General features: G+C 42.3%; 1 protein-coding gene across 1 annotated transcript in view; it reads left to right on the top strand.

The window, feature by feature from the left end:
* Positions 1-20983, top strand: part of LOC124545757 — a 214109-nt gene that overhangs the window by 160969 nt on the left and 32157 nt on the right. The window contains exons 6-7 of the mRNA XM_047124700.1: positions 1732-2101; positions 11012-11275. Coding sequence (XP_046980656.1) covers positions 1732-2101; positions 11012-11275 — 634 coding nt within the window. The remainder of the gene's footprint in view (positions 1-1731; positions 2102-11011; positions 11276-20983) is intronic.

The following is a 20983-nucleotide window of genomic DNA, read 5'->3' as shown; positions in this document are numbered from 1 at the left end:
TCCCCAGCCGACAGTGAATCTAGCGGCCACGGCATTTTGCTCGCGCTGTACCTGTGTATGCTCGGACAGTTCAGTACAGTCATATAGACTACCGCCCAGCAGCCCTACCGCCATGCATCAGCTATTTGCCCTCCCCTGCATGCCTTTGACCATGGGCTTCCCACTGGAGTATTACACGACAATCCGCCGTGAACGGCACTGGTCTTGCGCGACAGCCATCTGGTGGTAGAATGGGTGAAACTACGAAAATTTGCAGACACATTATGTGTGTGCCAGAGTACAGAGCAGTTCCAAACTGCCGTCAATCCGCGCATGCGTACTAGGCAGCGATAACTCGTGCAGAAGGGGCTACCTCAGTGCTTTCTGCTTGTTATTTGCTTATTGTTAGGTGGCTAGTTGCTAATTTCAGATTTTCGTGTTGGGGATTTTCCACATATTTGAGTAAATAGGTTTTCATAAATGCAGAAAACAACTGAGTATCTTTCTGAGTAGAATGCTTATAACGTTACACAGTGATTTTCAATTTGTATGGTAATGCCTTAGCTTACGTAAGTTCATGTTTGATTTGATTGCATCTCTTGCTTTATTTTAGCATGCTAGGAAAGAGAAACTGGTAATGATAGGAGAGAAAGTCCGTGGAGTTGGCCCAGTGCGATAGATGACGACTGCAAAACTCTGAGTAACAGATATATACAAACTTGGAAAAGTAGCACAAGTACTCCTTTTTGGTCCTTTAAAGTGTTGCAAATTGCAATGCATACATCCACAAGAAATTCTGTGGCTGAAAGCCAGGCTCGTAAAAGATACCCCAGTCACCAGGAAACGTAATGTTCCAACCAGCCTGCATCATAACAGGGCATTTACTGGTATTTTATTAGTGATCTAGGCTGGTATGATCTCAAAACGTATAAAGATATGATTTAGTTCTTACTTTAGAGAATATGAGACAGCCTTCCTCATGACTGTGCCACACTTACTAGTCCCATCTTCTGTCGTACACAGCTGTTTCTCGAAGCAGGCCATGTCCATCCTCGCGAAGCTCCGAAATTCTTGCGGATGTTCGGACCTCAGATCTTTCTTAAGTAGTGAATATAATCCCCTGCCTTCAGCCCTTCTTTTCAGCCAGGGTCAAACTCAACAACATCTGACTTATCGTTTTCATCGTCGTTCTGCCCAAATCCGAAGATTTACTGTCACTGCCAGGGCAATAGCTCAAAAAACAAGTGGGTCCCCGATGCGCAAAATGCTGTATAAATGTAAATTTAGATATACGTGTACCTGTGTAACCAAGTGTCGTAAGATAAAAGTAACTGTTGAGTCTGTAATTCAGAACAGTGGTAACCTACATAAGAGAACAACAGTTACTTAATAAATAATGATAAAAAACAATTTCTTATTATACAGGAACCTTGAGCTCACATAAATAATTTGAACGTATGAAGTTCCAATACGTCATACGGTCCCCCTTGTGTTTCTCACGGTAGAACGAATGACTTTACAAGCGATCAGACTGTCCTATTTGCGTTTCGCGCTTTATTACCGTCTGCTACGCATGTGCGCCGGAAATATCACGCGTGGATGGTATAATAGGTCTATGCGAGCCAGCCTGTAGTCACAGATATGCACGCTTGGGACTCTGGTGCATAGATGTATGGTTTTCGCGCATCGTGTATGGGCACTCGAAATGGAAAAGCCTGCCACAGATGCTTAGATGTTTCTCCGTACACACAGGCCCAGCAGCGTGTCCAGAGGCGCTACCACGGCGACATCTTCCAGCGCGGCCACCGCTACGCGGCTGAGCACGGCTGCCACCACACCCGCGGACTGCGAGTTCTCTGACGAGGACGAGCCCCCGCCGTGCGCGCACCACCAGCGCCCCGAGGCGGCTCCCGCCCCACTGCCGCGGCCCCCGCAGCCCCAGCAGCAGCAGCAGGCCTTCTGCCCGGACTTCGACAGCCAGGAGCGCTCCGGGGTGCCAGGCGCGCAGCCCATAGCGTGGTGCGACACCCGCCGCGAGCTGTTGGCAGCCCTGGACCTGCGCGGCTCGCCGCTGCGCCTCTGGCAGTTCGACCTCAGGACTTCGCACTGGACGCAGCACCAGGTAGAAGCCGCCACCTACTGACACTCTGCTACGTCTAGATTCCAGCTGAATGCTAATCTAGATTATTTAATCTCAGTGGCTAAGTGGCAAAGTGTTCTAATGATCTCGGGCAGTCATACGCTTTTTTCTGACACTTATCACATCTCTCAAGGCTGGTATTGTTCCTTAACGTAAAAAAATGTCTGACTAGCACTGTCTTTTGGAGTGCACATTAACCCTTTAATGCATAGGGTAGCTGATCAGCCACAGACTTGATTTCTTCGATGTATCCTATACTGAGCAACATTTTGTTACAAATTCATTATGCTGTTAAGTGTATACACTCTACTTCAACTGCTAAGCTGCTAGTAGTTCTTCATAGCGATCGTAAATGGCAGGATGAACTGAACCAGTTCGACAATCAGCTGTGTGGATGTACTGCCGCGCGTGTGTTTTTGGCGGAAAGTAGAGAAGATTTTTGGTGTTTGTGCACTGATTTGTGGGTTTGAAAATTACTTTTTTATTTTGAAAACGTAAGTAGATATAGTGTAGACAGTTAATTTGAGTGTCTTTACGATATATTTGAAATCAGGTCTGTTTTTGTGTTTGTAGCGATTGTCAACAATAACGCTTTGTTAATTTAATTTAAAAAAATTTCAATATTTTTTTCGTAATGTAGGCACTATAAACTAGATGTGGTAATGGCTACGAAGTCTTTCGCGACGTATTTCTTGAGTAAAAATCTCTCGGTGTACATGCCGCGTCAAATCAGGATAAATCTCCAAGCTTTCGACCACTACCTCCATGTCGAATTACTGGGACTCTGTGATCCGGGAAGCAGTCGAAATTAGACTTAGCGATAATAACTTTAATAGAGACAACGGCTATGCACTTAGCAACACTTGGAAGAGTGCACTGGATAAAGAAAAATCGCAGAGAAAAACTTCTCGCACTTTACCTCCTGATTCAAGGGATGGCGCTGCAAGCAACGCGGGATAGCAACTACTTCTATGGAAGTAGAGGGCACCACTACGCTACGCGCCATATTGCTGACGTATTCCAGCCAATCAGTAGCCGTCCTTTGCATATAAAAGTGGGAACCTCGCTAGTTCACGACAGTCAGTTTTAGCCCTGACGACGACCATGGAGGTAGTGGTCGAAAGCTTGGAGATTTATCCTGATTTGACGCGGCATGTACACCGAGAGATTTTTACTCTAGATGTGGTAATTTTTACAGCTTGAAATAAAAGATGATGCATTTAAGGGTTAAACTGTAGGTCCCTTTCCAGGTGATTGGTTAAGTCAGTTCCAAGTTCGGATGAAGTCAGTTGCATATTATATTCTATAGCTCCATGCGTATCGAAATGCGGTGGTGCCCAAACCAACCTTGGAGTTGATGAGAGCATTACTTTCTTATACCTTTTTTTCCATAAATCCAAAGTGAGGAGCGCCTCAAGGGTGGACAGCACGTCATAAAACAGGACTACGGAATACCAATCTATTTTTAAATTAAGTCTTCATAAAGGCGTGCAACAGTTTTCAATAAAATTATTGAAGGACTTTAAAACAGCTGGTAGGTCGCGGAATAATAGTAGATTGAAGTTACTGGAACTGGAATAAAAAGATTCCAGTAACATCAAGTGATTATTCAGCGATCTACCAGACGTTTTAAATTCATTTAATTACGTAATAAAAATTACAGGAAAAGAAAGAAATTGAGCTATGCTACTGTACTTTCCACCGTCCATAAGTGAAACGGTCCTTATGGAAGAGGAATAAATTTAAAAAATCTTAAACACATTCTCATTTAAGAGGTAATAACAAACTCTTCACAAAATATGTAAATGTATTGTACACTGAGATGAAAACCGTAATTTTTGGGCTTTTGTAGCCATGCATCATCAAACAGAAAATCTGTTTGCACCACTTTATAAATCCATCACACTAATTCACTGAAGATGTGGAAAGGTAAGATCGTTCACGACACTCGCATTGTTTTCTATAGTTAATAATATATGTACAAGTGGCTCTACTAAGAAATTCGTTAGTGGAGAAGAACGTTGCACTTAACGTCTATTTTATCAGTAGCTACACTTTCATGGGTACTGGAAAGGTGTTGAAAGTTATATTGATAATTAATGGACACATTTTTGGTCTTAAGTACGTTATATTTATGAAGATAATTATTAGAGGGTGCTGAAAAGTAACGCCTCCGAATTTTTTACGTGAAAATTATGCATGGGCCATGAAAAATGAGATTCGTGCCGAAAATAATTACAAGCTAAGCAATACTCGGCACACCACTGCCCATGAAAGTCGTATCACACATGTACTACTACCAATATCCGTACACAAATAAATTCAAGTAACATCACAGACAAGACATGGTGTATGGCCTTGAATGTAAAGAGTTACTGGAGAAATAACTAAATACAAGTTGGCCTCACGAAATGAAAGGCTCCTTATAAAACACATCGATACAATACAGTAGGTGTCCAACGAATCAGAGCCGTTGGTACAGGTTTAACAAATGAAAGTTCGCCATATTGTTCAAAATAGTCGAGTTGCATACATGGAATTATACCACTTCATCAACGAAACCTGTCTCAGTAACCTGCAGCCAAGAGTTTAAGGACCGACCGGCGGTAACCTCCTGTCCGTTTCGTCGCACCACACCCAGAGACGATTACGGCCGAATATCATGCCTCTTCACGGTCTGCCACACTCCATACCACATGGAGATACCAGCGCTGGGTACGATCCGTCCGTCGTGTAGCACACTGTTTCAGCACTATCGCGCTCTCAACACCAGGCCGCGTATCGAGCAAGACAAAATCACGCAAGTGCCTCCTGCACTGAATTTTCTAAGCCGGCTCTTAGCGTGCCCCCTGTCGGGACGCCGCAAGAAGGGTCTCTCAGCGACCAAGCTACGAGGTCTCTAGCCGCACTCGAAACTCATCGATATGAACCGGTGCATGGTCAACTAGACTTGCAAGTCCTTTGCTCTTTTTGAGAGAGATAGCGTCACCGGCAAGCTTTACATCTTTTATTTTTCTCCACGAACTTTAATCCTCAATCCAAATTTTTCCTTTGTTTCGTTTGCTGCTTGTTTGACGAATCTACAGTTTGAATAACATGGGGTATAAGCATCAATCCTGTCTTATTCACTTCACAACTGCTGCCTCAGTTTCATTAACTTCAACTCCTATAACTGCGGTCTGGTTTTTATACAAATCTAGATAGCTTTTCGCTCCCTGTAGATTATCACTGATTACTTCCTTTCAAGTGGCGTCTTATAATAACGTCTTATTTGTTCAATAGTTGTTTCTGTATTTTACTGTGAATTTTAATTAACTATTAAGACATTGGCGTTCACGTCGTCAAAAGAAACCTTGAGAATCCACAAGGAGATCCTATGCGGAAATATCACCTTGGGCGCCAGCAGAAATTCATCCAGGAATGGGGCAAGATTCCCAAATTTACATTTCTGGTATAACTGATTGAGTCTGAGAACATGCCGTGCCCCAAGAAATAAATTTTACAAGGATATTATATCTTAAATTTTTCATGTTTATCGATTCAAAAATTTTTTTTGAGGTGTATACTTTAAAGGAAGTACTTTTCATTCGCGTGTGAGAAGTACATCCTTTAATATTACTAACACGAATATGAATGTAGAAACCTTCAGAAACAGCCATCATATCGGTCTTAAGAACCAGCTATTAACAACCTACGACCCTCCCAAAATGGTTTTCGTTTTCTTGTTCTGGTACGTTGTTGTGTGAACAAGGCAACTGTACTACAAAACTCATAACTCCAAGGCTGAATGTCGCGTAGTGTCGCATCCTATATACAATGAGGTGACAAAAGTCGTAGATACTTCCAAATATCGGGTCAGACTTTTTTATGCCCGGCGCAGTACAGGTACTGGACGTGATAGGACTCAAAATGTCGTTGGAAGTCTCCTAAGCAACTATTGAGCCATGATGCCTCTAAAGCCATCGATAACTGCGAAAATGTTGCCGGAGCAGAATTTTGTGCACGAACTGACCACTCGATTATGCCCTTAAACGTTCGATGGAATTCATCCCGGGCTTTCTGGGTGGGCAAATCGTTCGCTCGAATTTTCCAGAACGTTCTTCAAATCTATCGCGAACAATTGTGGTCCCACAAAAATTCCATCGTTGTCGGGAACATGAAGTCAGTGAATGGCTGCTTATGGCCTCCAAGTAGCCGAACATAACCATTTCCAGTCAATGATCGGTTCAGTTGGACCAGACGACCCAGTACATTCCACATAAACACAGCCCCCGCCATTATGGAGCCACCACCAGCTCGCACAGTGCCTTGTTGACAGTGGAAGCGAAGGGGCTGTAGTTGTGGGATCTATGGACAAGCGTTGGGCAAGTATAATGAAGCCATCTTTATATTCTGCTGTTTATTGAAAGTATCATTTCCTGTAGCTCGCTTATTGCTCTACAAAGAGGCGACAGAGAAACTGTTTGGTTACTCTATTTCGGGAATGTTCTGTAATGATTCACATCCCTCAAGATTGAAAAACAATGCCAAACCAAAACTCTCGCAAGAAAGTGGTATAATTTCCCGTGAACAACGCGACACCCAAACAATGTGGTTAGGATACGACGTTTATCATATCGCAGTGCCTTTGTTGCCCAGAAGTACGACGCAGTGTTCCTTGGGCTATGCATGTGTGTCCAAAGGAACAGGTGCTGTGACCATGCCCGTTATGAAATACATGAAATATATTCACAGTTGCGAATATGGACAATCATCAGCTGTGTAATGGTATGTCAACAATGAAAATCTGTGCCATACCGGGACTGGGCGATGGCCTTACCGTTAAACTATTAGACACGCCGCACGACCAGACCAAACTTCCATACGTTATCAGCCTGCACTAGTACATCCATTACTTATATTCCTGTACATACGAGTCATTTTATTTGAAAGTAGCTAAACCGGTGTCGGTCAATAAATACGGTATTGCATTGCCTGTGTTGTGCAGAAGTTCTATCGTACATGCTTGCATATAGTTTTTATTCGCTGACAATGGGCAAGCGACTTTCAATTAAAATCTCTATCCTGAAAAGGAATGTACATAGCGGACGTACGAGTGCAGACTGTAGACACATATTTGACGACATATGGTAATTTGGGTTTGGCCAGGGGCGTGCTCGGAGAGCCTAATGATAAGGTGACTGCTTGCGATAACCGGGAAATCCGGGTTCGAGACCCGGTTCAGCACAAATTTTATTTGTCGTCATTCCATTATACACGTGATGGTTGTCCATATTCTCAGGTTGGTTGGCAGGTTGATTTGGGCGACCAAAGAGCGAGGTTATCGTATTCGGGAAGGATGGGGGAGGAAGCCGGCCATGCCCTTTCGAAGGAACCATCCCGGAATTTGACTGAAGCGATGTAGGGGAACCACGTAAAAGGTAAATCAGGATGGCCAGACGCGGATTTGAACAGTTATCCTCCGGAATGCCCATATCCTCGACTGCGAAAACATTTCACGTATAAACAATGTATTTACCAAAGCCACTATGTTACGGTATCACGCAGCTGAGTAGAATAAGAAAGGCAATCGCTTCTAGAAATACGTGTGAAACAGGTACGTTTGAAATTATGATTGAAATTACGTAACTGAAAGTAGCCTGCAACACAACTGTTAGAATGGGAATGGCATGCGAACGTGCACTTTACCTTTTCATTTATGCCTTTTGCCCTGAACTGATCTTTTCTAACTGCGAGAATGTAAACTGTCAATAACTTTAAACCAAACCAAAGCTATACGAATTTACATAACACAAAAACTGAATCTGATGGAACACTATTGATGTGAAATTGGCCCAGGTAATAAAACAAAACTTGATCAATTTGAAAATACCCTGTGGTTAATGAATGCTATCCCTGAAATAATAAAATTTCCTATCTTTACCTGCACAATGATAACACTCTTAACACTGCTCTGTGTTAGTACTTTGAATTGTATAGTTAGCAAACAACTATTGTGCAAGGCTGTTGCTTAGCGTATATTTGAGTAAAATCGAATATGACTGAGACAATAATTTCTTGAGAAAAATAGTTAATCAAACACGATTAGGAGCTGGGAACTGGTGTGGATTTGTGGTAAGTAACAGTATGACACTAACTTTAAAATTTGTATTTTGACCATTTGAAAATTAAAAATGGTCACAATTAACACACAATAAAGTGATTATACATTAACGATCAGCTTTACAAAATCATTGGATGCGACTGCTATACATTGTCTCAATCATCACGTATGAATACACACATTGCATTGGTAACAAAACAACTTTCTTTATGTTAATTACGAGGGTTGTCCAGAAGTAAGTTCCGATCGGTCGCGAAATGGAGATCACAGTGAAAACCAGAAACGTTTTATTTGCAACAGTTAGGAACACCTTCCACCTACGTCTCAACATAGTCGCCGCTCCAACTTCGAATTTTGTCGTAGAGTTGTATCAACTTTCCAATATCCTCGTCATAGAAAGCAGCCGCCTGTGCTTTCGGCCAGTTATCTGCGCTGGTCTGCAGCTCGTTGTCTGTGGAAAAATTGTGTTTCCTTAGACAGAGGTTCTTGTGGGCAGAGAAGAGACTCAGTGGGAGCCAATTGCGGACTGTATTGTGGGTGATCAAACACTTCTCATCGGAAACGCTGCAGGAGCGTCTTCATTGCCCCTGCAAGGTGCGGCTGAGAATTGGCATGAAGAAGGAACTGCTCGACAGTTGTGTTATGTGGGCTGCATGACACAGGCGAAATCTCTAACCAGGCCCTCATACTTGGCGGGAGACGCTATTCCCTAAGCATCTTTACGAGCTAACTGTTCACTCAAAACTGAAAAGAGCGACGCGACGCGATCGACGGGGATACTAGAGACACTGCCCAACAAATCTGTGCAAATCTTTATCGGATTTTCTCAGTGGTTTACATTTCGCGACCGATTGGAACTTACTTTCTGGACAACCCTCGTATTTACAGTATGGTATATTGTAAATAAACATCATTATTGCCCGTAGCGAGTAAGTGTGCATCCAGCAAACATCAGATACAACACGTCTTTACACTTGAGAGTCCTCCATACAACTCGGATTCTACTCTAACACATTACCCATCTACATCTACGTGATTACTCTGCTATTCACAATAAAGTGCCTGGCAGAGGGTTCAATGACCCAGCTTCATGCTGTCGCTCTACCGTTCCACTCTCGAACGGCACGCGGGAAAAACGAGCATTTAAATTTTTCCGTGCGAGCCCTGATTTCTCTTATTTTATCGTGATAATCATTTCTCCCTATGTAGGTGGGTGCCAACAGAATGTTTTCGCAATCGGAGGAGAAAACTGGTGATTGAAATTTCATGAGAAGATCCCGTCGAAACGAACAACGCGTATGTTATAATGATTGCCACTCTAATTGATGTGTCATGTCTGTGACACTATCTCCCCTATTTCGCAATAATACTAAACGAGGTGCCATTCTTTGTACTTTTTCGATGTCATCCGTCAGTCTCACCTGATGCGGATCCCACACCGCACAGCAGTAATCCAGAATAGGGCGGACAAGCGTGGTGTAAGCAGTCTCTTTGGTAGACCTGTTGCACCTTCCAAGTCTTCTGCCAATGAATCGCAGTCTATGGTTTGCTCTACCCACAATATTATCTATGTGATCGTTCCAAATTAGGTTGTTTACAATTGTAATTCCTAAGTATTTAGTTGAATTTACAGCCCTCAGATTTGTGTGACTTATCGCATAATCGAAATTTAGCTAATTTCTTTTAGTACTCATGTGAATAACTCGCACTTTTCTTCATTCAGGGTCAAAAAATGGTTCAAATGGCTCTCAGGACTATGGGACTCAACATATGAGGTCATCAGTCCCCTATAACTTAGAACTACTTAAACCTAACTAACCTAAAGACGTCAAACACATCCATGCCCGAGGCAGATTTCTAACCTGCGACCGTAGCGGTCGTGCGGTTCCAGATTGAAGCGCCTGCAACCGCTCGGCCACACCGGCCGGCTATTCAGGGTCAATTGCCACTTTCGCACCATACAGATATCTTATCTAAATCATTTTGCAAGTCGTTTTGATCATCTGATGACTTTACAAGACGGTAAATGACAGCATCATCTGCAAACAATCTAAGACGGCTACTCAGATCGTCTCCTATGTCGTTAATATAGATTAGGAACAATAGAGGGGCTATAACACTTGCTTTGGGGACGCCGGATATTACTTCTGTTTTAGTCGATGACTTTCCGTCTATTACTACGAACTGTGACGTTTCTGACAGGAAACGACCTTGAACCAGCGATGGCTGTCGAGCAGTGATACTACCACACAATCGATACTACATTTGACCATTTCTAGTTCAATATAAAATTTTCCTACAAACTTTCAGCCTGTGTATATACATTTCACATGAGAATTTTGGCCGCTCGGGATTAGCCGAGCGGTCTAGGACGCTGCAGTCATGGACTGTGCGGCTCGTCCTGGCGGAGGTTCGAGTCCTCCCTCGGGCATTGGTGTGTGTGTGTGTGTTTGTCCTTAGTATAATTTAGGTTACGTAGTGTGTAAGCTTAGGGACTGATGACATTAGCAGTTGAGTCTCATGAGATTTCACACACCTGAACATTTTTGAGAATTTTGAAATCAATAAAACGTTTAGCCCAGATCCCAAGAGGGGGAAGGGCTCACACCCCGCCTCTCTCCCTAGCATTCCGGAAACCTAAGATATCAATTTCAACAACCATCATTGCCGCAAAGTTATCGAAACAGCCGCCATTATGCTGTGTTTGCGACTGGGGATTCCCCAGGTGGCGACCCTGCGCTGGGGACTTCCCCCAGGGCGGTAGTGCAGGGCGGCTGGCCGTGTTGCAGGTGCTGGTGGAGAACGGCTCGCTGTGGCCGGGCTGCGCGGACGGCAGCGCGCGCCACGCGTCCAGCGGCGACGCGGTGTACGTGGTGTGTGCGCCGTACGGCTCGTCCTTCCCGACGTCGACGCGCCTCGTCTACCAGCTGTGGGGGGCGACGGGAGCGGGGCCCGGCGCCATACGCGCCCTGGGGCAGCTGCAGCTCGACGCCGCCTTCGAGGAGCCGGCCGGCGCCAACATCTGGATGGACGAGACGCGCACCGTGCTACAGGTCACTACAGTACTCACGTATGCCAGTGCCTGGCACATCCCTACCAGAAATGGGCGGTATTTAATGTCGCTGTTCAAATAATATTGTTACTGAGGCGTACCTACTGGGCAGATAGAGGAGCGGAAATGTCAAATGCTCTGTCAGTTTTCCGAAAAACTCGTTTCCAGTGTTATTGTGTTCTCGGTACTCTGTCATATGTCCCTAGACTTGTATCAAGTGCAAAACTGTGGAGACAATGTTTCAGTCATACATAACTATAGGGGTGATGAATGTTTTTATTATCTACCCACTCACTTTAGTGTATCAGTTGGAAGCAACATTTTCTAGCCTCCACTGAGTTCACAGTAATGGTGATTTTCGCTGAGGTGACAAAAGCATAGTTTAGCAATATACACATATACATATTTACATATGTACACATATACACATATACATATATACACATATACAGTATCGCGTACACAAGAGATAAAAGGGCAGTACATTGCCAGAGATGTCATTTGTACTCAGAAGATTCATGTGAAAAGGTTTCCGACGTGATTATCGCCATACGATGGGAATCAACTGACTTTGAACGCGGAATGGTAGTTGGAGCTAGACGCATGGGACATTCCATTTTAGAAATCGTTACGGAATTCAATATTCCGAGATTCACAGTGTCAAGAGTGTGCCAAGAATGCCAAATTTCAGGCATTTCCTCTCGCCACGGACAACGCAGTAGCCGACGGCCTTCACTTAACGATAGATATCGGCTGCCTTTGCATACACTTACCAGTGCTAACAGACAAGTATATCTGTTAGCAGTAAAATTTTGCAACCACCCACTGCTTCTACAGTAATTGTGGCTTATAATGTATGGAAGCAACACTGATTAATAAGATTTATGTAGCAGAGTTACGGCAAGTTAAGTCATACAATAATAATTACGGAGATGCTGAGACGCAGAGAAGCACAACAAAAAGACTGTCACAAATAAGCTTTCAGCCAGCAATGCCTTCATGTGCAGACATACAGATGTCTAGAATTTCAAAAATATTTTATGATTTATTTAAGGGAAAAAACTTCACAAACTGAACAGGTCAATAACGTGTCGTTCGACCTCTGGCCGTTTTGCAAGCACTTATTCGGCTTCAATAAATTGCTAGAGTTGTTGGATGGTCTCCTGAGGTATATGGTGCCAAATTCTGTCCTACTGGCGCGTTAGATCAGCAATATCAGAATGTGGTTGGAGGGACCTGCCCATAATGCTCCAAATGTTCACAACTGGGAGGAGATTCATTCGACGACGTTGCTGGCAGGCACAAAGAAAAGCAGTAGAAACTCTGGCAGTGTGCGGACGGGTATTATCTTGCTGAAATTCTAGCCCAGGATGGCTTGCTTTCCACAAAAAGCAACAAAACACCGTCGATCTACCGCTTTGCTCTAAGGGTGCCTGCTATAAAGTGAAATCGTGCACCAGACCATCATTGCTGGTTGTTGGTCCGTATAGCGGCGACAGTCTGGTTGGTATCCCACCACTGTGCAGGGCCTTTCCAGACTCGTCTTCGCAGGTCTGCGTGACTCAGTATGAAGTAGAACTGTCCTGCCCCATTCAATGAGATAGCAGGTCGAAGACGTGTCTGGAGACAAAAATACGCATTTTGTTGAAGTTGTAAATACGGATTTAAAATACCTTCAATAATTACAAAGCAACTACGAGTAATATGGTCGTACGAGTGAATGCTTTAATAACTATAGAAGATGTAAAATATTTCAAGACAATAATAATAATAATAATAATAATAATAATAATAATAATAATAATAAGTGAAGTACATCAGTACTTAGTACATCGTGTATACATAAAGTCCAAGAAATTTGATTAGTCCGAAAATTTGAGGACAACTTACATCGTGTGTTGAGTTTAAAAACTGTAACATCAACATATTTAGCAACATCATAATTTATACGACGTAAAGTCAGAGTATTGCAGTCACCTTTATCAGAATTACACTTAGTACTACTAGTGGGAACATATGTCTGAAGTTATGTGACCGTCTAAATGTGGGGAATGATTTATGTTTCAGCGGTTACATTCCACGTTCTGGAAGTAAGTCTTCGTGGCATTTTCTTTTCTTTCCCTTACTTAGTTTCCTGTGGCTTTCCCGTTTCACCCTGGACTAACAAACCATGTCGCGTTTGTTGTTGATGGCTGGCACGGTGAGACTGGGAATGTCCACCTTTCCCGGATTCGAAAGGTCCGAAGCCTATCCACGTCATCTTGTCGTCACATAAGCAACTGAAAATTATTGTGTGGTAAATAAACAATTCATAAAAGAATGAAATTTTTGAGCAATTTTCGTGCGTATTCAGAACTTGGTCTTAGATTTTCAGGTTTGTAACGTTTCCGAAGTTATGGAGAATTTAATGTTATGATTCATGCTTTAGTAATATTAATTCATATAGGGCGTTTGGGTTACAGTTGTATGATTAAAAATCATGATCGCTTGTCCTCTTGCAACACTGGAATAAAAGCTACTTTTCGAAACAGTCGTTTAATTGAATTTTAATGTTGCACAACTGATTCTGTTATTATTGATGCAGTTTTTGAATTAGCCAAATGAGTAGATCGTGAAGGAAACCTATAATTTAATAAATTTAATGAAAGTCTTTAGTCTCGAAATTCATCGTAGCAGAATATGGAATGAGGAATGAAACTGGCTTCAAGATTGGAGATACGGATTTCTAACAGCAATTGTAAAATACTTGTACAATATCAAAAGGTTTGTATGGTATATGTAGAATCAGCAAGCAGTAAGAAATGTTGAGCTATTGTTACAAAAACTTCTTACGTGTGAGAAAAAAATGGAATTCACTTGACATAAATTTAGATTAGGGTCAAAGAGTTTACTGTTAGGTGCTGCGATCAGCTTAGTTACGATAACAATTAATTGATTATGAATTTTTAACTCAGACTGACTCGTTCCGTATTCCATTGTTTTAAGAGCTAATTTTTTGCGATTGACGATTGTACCTTCACGCTGAGGTTTTGATAAGCTATTGCCAGGTAGGACACATGCAACAAATACGGAAACGCACATCACTTTCATAAATGACATTTCACTCACTTATCCGGAAAACCTTAATCGGAACTGACAATGGGCGTCAAAGCCCAAGCTCTTTTCATGTTTGGTTCTTTGTTTCTTTCTTTGCAACTGAGTGATGGAGCTACGTGTCGCCGTTGACTTTGATGTAAGAGGTTTTCAAACTGGGCGACATTGCCAGAAGTGGAATAGCGAGTACAGGTAGATAAAGTTTGGGGAAGTTGAAACCAACATTAAAGGCAACTGGCGTAACGTGAGACCATCAATTGCGACCACTGACACGAATCGTTACTTACTGGTCGTGATGATTTCTCTGACAGATGAGATGCAAATCGTGAGATTGTTGTAGGCCTACAAAACAATGGTCATACGGAAAGCTTGGAGTGTCGGGAAAGTGTGTGCGCACTTGATAGTTAATACCTGACTTGAGAGAGAATGACACAAGTGAAGTGATGCGACTGCAGCGATCGACAACAGTTTTTCCGGTTTGTTGACGGAAGACAAAACATAGGTGTACAGGGTAGGCCTGATGTCCTTGCAATTGTCACTATTTATTTTCCATAAGCTGTAGACTTACAAATTTCGGTTTTTGAGAAATGAAAGAAAAAAAAATCACGAAGTTTTCGTTTCGATGTCAATAAACTTCAACATGTGCGTCGTTTGTTTCTCGAAGAATGTCTAATCGATATTCCATTTCACGCCATACGTTTACCAACTTTCCTTCTGTAACGCCGGCAACAGCATGTGTTATCCTTCTTCTTAATGTACTTGTCCTTTACGAAGCCCCACAAAAAGGAATCTAAAGACGACCTGTCTGGTAGTCTTGTTGGCCAGACAGAGGGACCATCATGCCCAATACACCTGTCAGGATATTTTTAACTAATAAAATTTATAATATGCGATCCTCAGTGCGCTGGTGTACCATATCAACCATCTTGACGGAAAATCACATCAGGCTACAAGTCTCTTAGTTGCGGTTCCACAAACTCTACTAGTATATCCGGACAGACCTTAGCTGCTACTGATTTTTTGACAAAAAAGGAAGAGCCAGTGACTGTGCTGTGCATTAAAACGCACCACACGTTCATTTCAGGGGAATTCCTAACTTGATCTAAGGCAACATGTGGATTTTCCGAACCTCATAGCCTCGAACTGTGCTTGTTAGGTTTTTCCTGATATGTGGAAAATAGCCTTATCTGAAAAACTAATTCGTTGAAGGCATTCATTGCTGGTGTCGATTCGTGCTAACATCTCAGTCAGAAAAGCTGCCCGACAAGTTCTGTCATCGGGTTATTACGCGTGTCTTACCATTGACTTACATACATGCAGGTGCAATCTGTTGTGTAGAATTCATCGCACTGTGGTTCTAGGAATCCGCAATTCACGAGATGCGAGTCGTGTAGATTTGGGAGTGCTTGTGAGAATACCAGCTGCACAAATGGTTCAAATGGCTCTGAGCACTATGGGACTCAACTGCTGAGGTCATTAGTCCCCTAGAACTTAGAACTAGTTAAACCTAACTAACCTAAGGACATCACAAACATCAATGCCCGAGGCAGGATTCGATCCTGCGACCGTAGCGGTCTTGCGGTTCCAGACTGCAGCGCCGTTAACCGCACGGCCACTTCGGCCGGCCCAGCTGCACAGCTCCGACATTACGTTCGTTGACTGAAGGCTGCCATGCTCACGAAAGATCCAACATGCTACCGGTCTGTTTAAACTTCATATATCACACAACAATACTCATTGTACCAGGTGCTTCTCTTCCACATTGTCTTCGAAAATTTCGCTGTACATTAATCCGTGTTTTTGTCTCGTGATACCATAGAACACACTGCGCCTTCTTCTTACGTGACGCCATTTTACAACAACAGCGATTGTAATGCTCTCTTCTCTGTTTCTACCTAGAACAAAGGTATACAAAGAAACTTGATTTGTTCTTTCATTTGTCATTAACCACAAATTCGTATGTTCTATAGTTTTTGTAAAGTAAATATTGATAATTGTATAAAGGCTTAGGCCAACCCTGCATATTTTACTGTGAATGTAGTGAGTGAATTCAACCCAAGCACCCCTGGTAGCAGGAAAATGTTTTCCTGCTATAGGTCCTTAGTGACTGATGATTTGCGTTGTTACAAATAAACATTTGTTTAAAATCTTAATTTTCCTTCAGTGTCATTTCTTTGTGGTGACTAGTTTTGGACAATCGCGTCGATTTGAAAACCATGACCTACAAAGGATTTTATGGTGTTAACAAATAAAAGATAACAATTTACCTCCATGAGCGTGCGTACAAGTCGAACGTTACATACAGTATCACAAACTTTTTGTATTAACGTTTTACATCTATTCAGTACCTGTTTTTACGTACCTTAGACGTTAGTAATTCTTTCCAATAGAATGCAGCAAACTGAAGCGCTGTGCTATCCTAGTCACACTTCAGTTTGATGCATTCGACTGGAAATAATTGATACTGTGTGCTCGTATGAGGTTTATAATGTTGTATCTAATGGTTAATGGTAAGGAGTAATGCATGTTTGGTTACTCACATATACATTGATGGGAGCTGTATGATTACACCTACCACTAAACTACGTAAAAGCCTATATTGCACAAATGTAAAAGTAATAAGGGTTTGTAATACTTTATGTAACGTTCGACTTGTATGTACACTCATGGAGATAATTTGTAATTTTGCCTTGTTTACATCATAAAATCTTTTGTAGGCTATGGTCTGAAAATGGATGCGATTGTCAGAAAATAGTCACCACAAAGAAATGCATATTATCGCCGCTGTGACGGAAACTGAAAGAAAATATTTTAATAGTCCAAGTTGCTGGTCCTATAGTTTATCTGTAAGTTAGAACTCCGTAGGGCGGCACTATAAAGAAACGTGGCAAAACAATAAGAAATAACAAATAACATTTGTTACGAGTTTATTAAAAAATGGTACTTAACTTTGGTACAACTGGATGTATGTCCTAAACCTAACACAATGAAATCTCTTAACTGTTGTATTTTGGTAGTCTAGGATATTGCCAGTATGACTGAATGTAATATTTAGTCAACAGCGTACTGTACTCAGTGAGATGCAACCAGTGACCTAGACTCACTGAACTAAACTGTCTAACTGCTGGTTCCGAATCTTCTGAGCGTCCACAGCATGTGGTGTTTTGGTGGCTCTTTGTTGAAAAATTTCCGTGTCCGCCGATACAAGGCGGAAGAAATATAGTCTACGGTTGGCAGCTTTCGATATTGGCTGCGAATGGACCTCAGACACGCCATGCTAGTGGCTGTCTCTGCGTGCTGGTGGCCTCTAACGGCGTTTGTTATGTACCTGTTACTAGGTAAACAATATAAACTACGGGAAAAAAATTAGCACATCCTTTTAGAGGTTTCCAATTCACTCAAGATTTATTGAGATTTATTGTTGCAGCGGTGTATGTGGAGTATATGAAATGATTACATTTAAAGATCAATAGCACAAGCGGTTCTGAGGTACCAGGTAAAAACCCATGCTGAAACACCTATATTAGTACGCGGTCTAGCCTACACAGGTGGCAATGCATGCGCTATCTCGGTCATCCAGTCAGTGGTACACGTGACGGATTCTGTCTTCTGATACGTTATGCTACACCTGTCCGGCCTATTCACGTAGTTATGTAAGAGATGTTGGTTGACATGTCGCGTGTGTCGCTCCTCGTCTCACCATATCCCACAAGTGCTTCAATGGAGCCAAGTGCGGAGACAGTGCTGGCCAGGGAAGTTGACGGACGTCTTGCGGACCACATTGAGTTTCACGGGCAGTGTATGGGCGAGCATATCTGTTGGAACAACACATCACCTTCCTGTTGCAAGAATGGCAAAAGAAACAAAAGAACGAGTCTAACAACATTCTGCACGTACCGAGTGCTAGTTAGCTTACCCTCCAGAAACACCGTAAGGCCAAGGGAGAGGCCAGTATGTCTTGGACGAATGCAATGTACGAGACAGTGCTCATCAGGTCTATGTCATACGAGCAAACAACCATCACCTGCTTGGAAGCAGAATTTGCTTTCATCACTGAAGACTATGGCGCGTGAGTTCATCTTCCAAGTAATACTCTGACAGCACCAGTCGAGCACTGCACGTCGATGCTGTGGCCTGAGTGGCAGATGGGCTAGAGTTGTGCGTGTCCGCAGTCCGACTACTAATAGACTGTTCGAAACAGTTTGGTTGACAAGTCTGGGCTCAAATGCCCTCTTATCTGTGCTATGGTTAAATGGCTCTGAGCACTATGGGACTTAACATCAGAGGTCATCAGTCCCCTAGAACTACTTAAACCTAACTGTCCTAAGGACATCACACACATCCATGCCCGAGGCAGGATTCGAACCTGCGACCGTAGCGGTCTCGCGGTTCCGGACTAAAGCGCCTAGAACCGCTCGGCCACTCCGGCCGGCTATCTGTGCTATGATATCCCCCACTTACAATATACTCGTAGCATTACTGGCGGGCGTCTGTGCTGCGTGGACGTCCATAACCTCGTGTACGAGTGTGAGAATGTTCACGTGACCACTGACACTATAGTTCAATTCTTTTATCTTGGCGGCTCGCGCATGCCCGCCCAGACGCGGGAGATTGCTGCGTTGCCAGTTGCACACGACGCACGCGCCAATAGAAGCAGCGCCATAGTATAGCATAGTTCGCAAGCTTACGTTTAGGGGGGAGCGTGTAGTTTATGAATTAAAGCCACCACGGTCGCATTAACCCTTTCGCTGCTACAAAGACGTGCTCCCTGCATTCCGCGCTGTGCGCGATTTTGTCACTGCACTGCTCGCCTGTGCAGACACATCGTGTTCTGACTGCTTTGACACTCTTATCAATCGATTCCACAAAAACTATTTGGCCCAAAAATTAGATTTTTACACATCTTCTTGACTGATACCTTCCCCCCATAAATGACTTAATTTTGTTTCGATGTTCAACGCAGTTATTATGCAGCATTAAATATAGTAAACCATTGCACGAAATTTTGAAGAGTTTGCAGAGGTAAAAGATCATAGAGTATACTTTCCGTATGGTCGATTTTAGTTGCCACAATGTTGAGAATGAAATGTGGACAAGATACCTAAATTTCATATAAAAGTTACTGTATAACAATAGCTCATTTAAGTACCACATAGGTGTCGTATGTAATATTGAGAAATATTCCGTCCTTCGCGACTGTAACAAAAGTTTTATTTACACAAAAACTATTTGGCCCAAAAATTAGATTTTTACACATCTTCTTGACTGATACCTTCCCCCCATAAATGACTTAATTTTGTTTCGATGTTCAACGCAGTTATTATGCAGCATTAAATATAGTAAACCATTGCACGAAATTTTGAAGAGTTTGCAGAGGTAAAAGATCATAGAGTATACTTTCCGTATGGTCGATTTTAGTTGCCACAATGTTGAGAATGAAATGTGGACAAGATACCTAAATTTCATATAAAAGTTACTGTATAACAATAGCTCATTTAAGTACCACATAGGTGTCGTATGTAATATTGAGAAATATTCCGTCCTTCGCGACTGTAACAAAAGTTTTATTTACGCTGAGCACGTTTGGCTTTATTTTAAAGCACTTCAATCAATCAAAAGGAAGTAGACAAAATACATTAAACAAAACTGTGGACTTACAAAAACATTAGGACTTGAATATACCGTCTATCAGTGAAGTGAGGTACGTCAAATATAATTTTTGTGTGTGGCACACACAAACATCATTTATTTGCTAAAACACTGATCTGCCAACAGAAACGTTGAATATTGTGTTACCGCAGCACAAAACTACGAAAGGTGACTTGGCAATGGAGGAGACAAAATACTGTCCACTGAAGATGCTTCAAAAGAGAGAAACGCGTCTGGTCTAAATAAGCCCCTTATTACAGTTGCAGAAGAGGAATATATTTCAGTACCATTGGTAAAACTGCGACTGTGGAACAAAAACAAGAAAGAGAACATGAGTACCATTGTGTATGTGCCATACCTTTCCTTGATTGAAGTGCTTTAAAACAAAGCCAAACGTGTCCGGTGTATATAATACTTTTATTACAGTCGCTAAAGATGGAATATTTCTCAATATTACATACGACACCTATGTCGTACTTAAATTACATGAGATATTGTTATACAGTAAATTTTATATGAAATTTAGGTATCTTGTCCACATTTCATTCTCAACATTGTGGCAACTAAAATTGACCATACGGAAAGTATACGCTGTGGACTTCTACCTCTGCAAACTCTTCAAAATTTCGTGCAATGGTTTACTACATTTAATGCTGCATAATAACTGCGTTGAATATCGAAACAAAATTAAGTCATTTATGGGGGGAAGGTATCAGTCAAGAAGACATGTAAAAATCAAATTTTTGGGCCAAATAGTTTTTGTGAAATCGAATGATAAGTGTGTCAAAGCAGTGGGAACACCATGTGTCAGCACAGGCGAGCAGTGCAGTGATGACAAAATGTGGCGAGCGCGTGTCTGCAGCAGCGAAAGGGTTAATGAAGAGACAAAGCACTAGAAATTTCAAAAAATTGCATTCAAACGAATATAATTCGTGAAGTAAGGCAATTCGATATTGTTTTTAAATAG

Source organism: Schistocerca americana, chromosome 8 (assembly GCF_021461395.2).
Source record: "Schistocerca americana isolate TAMUIC-IGC-003095 chromosome 8, iqSchAmer2.1, whole genome shotgun sequence".
NCBI classification, from domain to species: domain Eukaryota; kingdom Metazoa; phylum Arthropoda; class Insecta; order Orthoptera; family Acrididae; genus Schistocerca; species Schistocerca americana.
Note: the sequence above shows the minus strand (reverse complement) of the source record. Positions and strands in the feature narration are given on the sequence as shown.